The 2,180-nt window shown below is 33.5% G+C and overlaps 1 protein-coding gene across 1 annotated transcript; it reads left to right on the forward strand.

The window, feature by feature from the left end:
- The first annotated feature begins 1,263 nt into the window (after positions 1-1,263).
- LOC103868647 lies at positions 1,264-1,957 on the forward strand. The gene has a single exon (XM_009146727.3). It carries the CDS (start codon positions 1,500-1,502, stop codon positions 1,689-1,691), a length of 192 nt encoding a protein of 63 aa, XP_009144975.1. The 5' UTR covers positions 1,264-1,499; the 3' UTR covers positions 1,692-1,957.
- The last annotated feature ends 223 nt before the right edge of the window (positions 1,958-2,180 follow it).

Genomic DNA, 2,180 nt, shown 5'->3' on the forward strand with positions numbered 1-2,180 from the left:
CTGACAAAGGAGAACCAATATACTTTTCATTATAACTATATGGGCATGTGTCAGCCTTCCACTGCGATGGAAAACATATCACATTTTAATAACAAGTGCCACACATGGAACATATCTGTAGAAATCAAAAATATTATTTTAAAAATGGAAATAAATCAAAGATCAAATCTATGTCCCACTGTCCTTGTGTCGTGACGCATGGTATAATTTTTAGTTCTGATCCATCCAGATAAAGCAGCAGAATCACGCCAATGCGTATGAACTATCAATCAGATCTTTTCCATTGCATAATATGATCAGTAACGACAATATTCACGAGGTGGTTTTTACACATGAAAAAGCTGAAAAGCAACATTCGTCTCTTAGAGAATCTCCAAAGAGACTCTATTTTTTCCTCTATAATTTACACTAAAATAGAGTAATTCTATTATAAATTTGAATTTGCTCCAATGGTTCACTCTATAATAGAGTTACTCTATAATAGAGTGAAATATAGAGTAATCTTATTTTTTTACTCCAAATATAGAGTGAAAAAACAAGAATACTCTATATTTGACTCTATTATAAAGTAACTATATTATAGAGTGAACCATTGGAGCAAATCCAACTCTATAATAGAGTTACTCTATTTTAGAGTGAAATATAGAGAAAATTATAGTGTAGCACTGGAAATGGTCTCAGGTGATATCTTGATTAAAATAATTAAGCGGGGATTTAGGTAATATTTATATTTTATAAAACGTTTCATTTACTATATTCCGATCTTCCAGTGAACTTTATACATTATTCTCTATTCACCTAAAGTCAGACATTTCCCATGGACCAGGACTACAATATACTTTTAAATGGCAATGATATCCTGTTTATTCAATGACTTCCAAAAATTAATACAGGCCGTGGTTTATAAAAAAAAAAAAAATTCCCGTTACAAAAAAAAACACATATGCAGTTTATCAATATGAATTGCATACGTGTGATATAAATGATGAATTTTAAACCTCTGGTTTATAAGACATAATTACATTGATTAAGAAAACAATTTCAATTGACAGATCCGGCATGATTTAATTAATTGTTTAGGAGTATTTACGTGATTTAGTTGTACGTTGGGTGGATTTATTTGGTATTCAAGAATCTTTGCTTCTCTCTATACACACACGTATATATTATATATACAATCTTGTATATAAAAAAACGCCCCCTTCGAGTTCGAGTTATTGGCTCTTCGTATAAACCAAAGGCCAACGAAGCATCTTCCAGAGAAAAGAAAAAAAAAAACTTGCTAATAATGGCTTGCAAGTTTAATGCCACGTAGTATTTTAATCGACCAATTGTCATAATCCATTCAAATAAAATAATAATATGGATATTGGTATATAACTCATGTTTTGCATGTAAGACTTGGCAAAGACGAGCAAGATATCCGGAGACGCGGAAAATAGAGAGAATAATCAGAAAGCATATTAAAAGAAAACAAAAGTTATTGGGTTTAGTCTACAATGGTGACTCTAAAGCTTGAGATTTGCATCGAGTTTGTGAAACTAACCGTTGATCTCGTCGCCGCCATGGCAGAATCAATCGAAGTAGCTTTCCGTCACCGTCCTCCGCCGCAGGTTCCATATTCAGCGGGGGTGAACGGTCGGCGGGGTCATTACTCCACCGTTCCCATTCCTCTCGTAGGCTTTCTGTAATTAATGTATTCTCCTCTTATGTTTTATCTTTCTCTTTGTTCCTCTTGTTCTATCATTAGTGTCTTTGCCTTGATCTACGAAGTGACAGAAGTTGTGATTCGTATGGAAGATCAAGAACGTAAAGATTATGACGAGTTTGCATACTCCGTGAATAATATAAAATCTTAGACATTCTCTATCGTATGTTGTATATTATTATTTTGTTTTTGTGTATATAATTTGTTCATTCATAATATCTATAAAGAAAAATTGCTGTTATATTATTATTCATTTATAATGAAATTGTGTTCACACTTTCATGGTGTATATAGTATATATTTTTGTGGGGGGGCGGGGGGGGGGGGGGGGGGGGAACCTATATTAGGGTGTCTTATCCATGTTTAAGTTCTAGGATTAGTTTGTGTGTGGTCTCCACCAAGTAACGTGAGGGATATTTATTTTTGCTATAGACCCCCGCAATACCACCCTCTTAATCTCATTAACCTTGCA

Source organism: Brassica rapa, chromosome A05, assembly GCF_000309985.2.
Source record: "Brassica rapa cultivar Chiifu-401-42 chromosome A05, CAAS_Brap_v3.01, whole genome shotgun sequence".
Classification (NCBI taxonomy): Eukaryota; Viridiplantae; Streptophyta; class Magnoliopsida; order Brassicales; family Brassicaceae; genus Brassica; species Brassica rapa.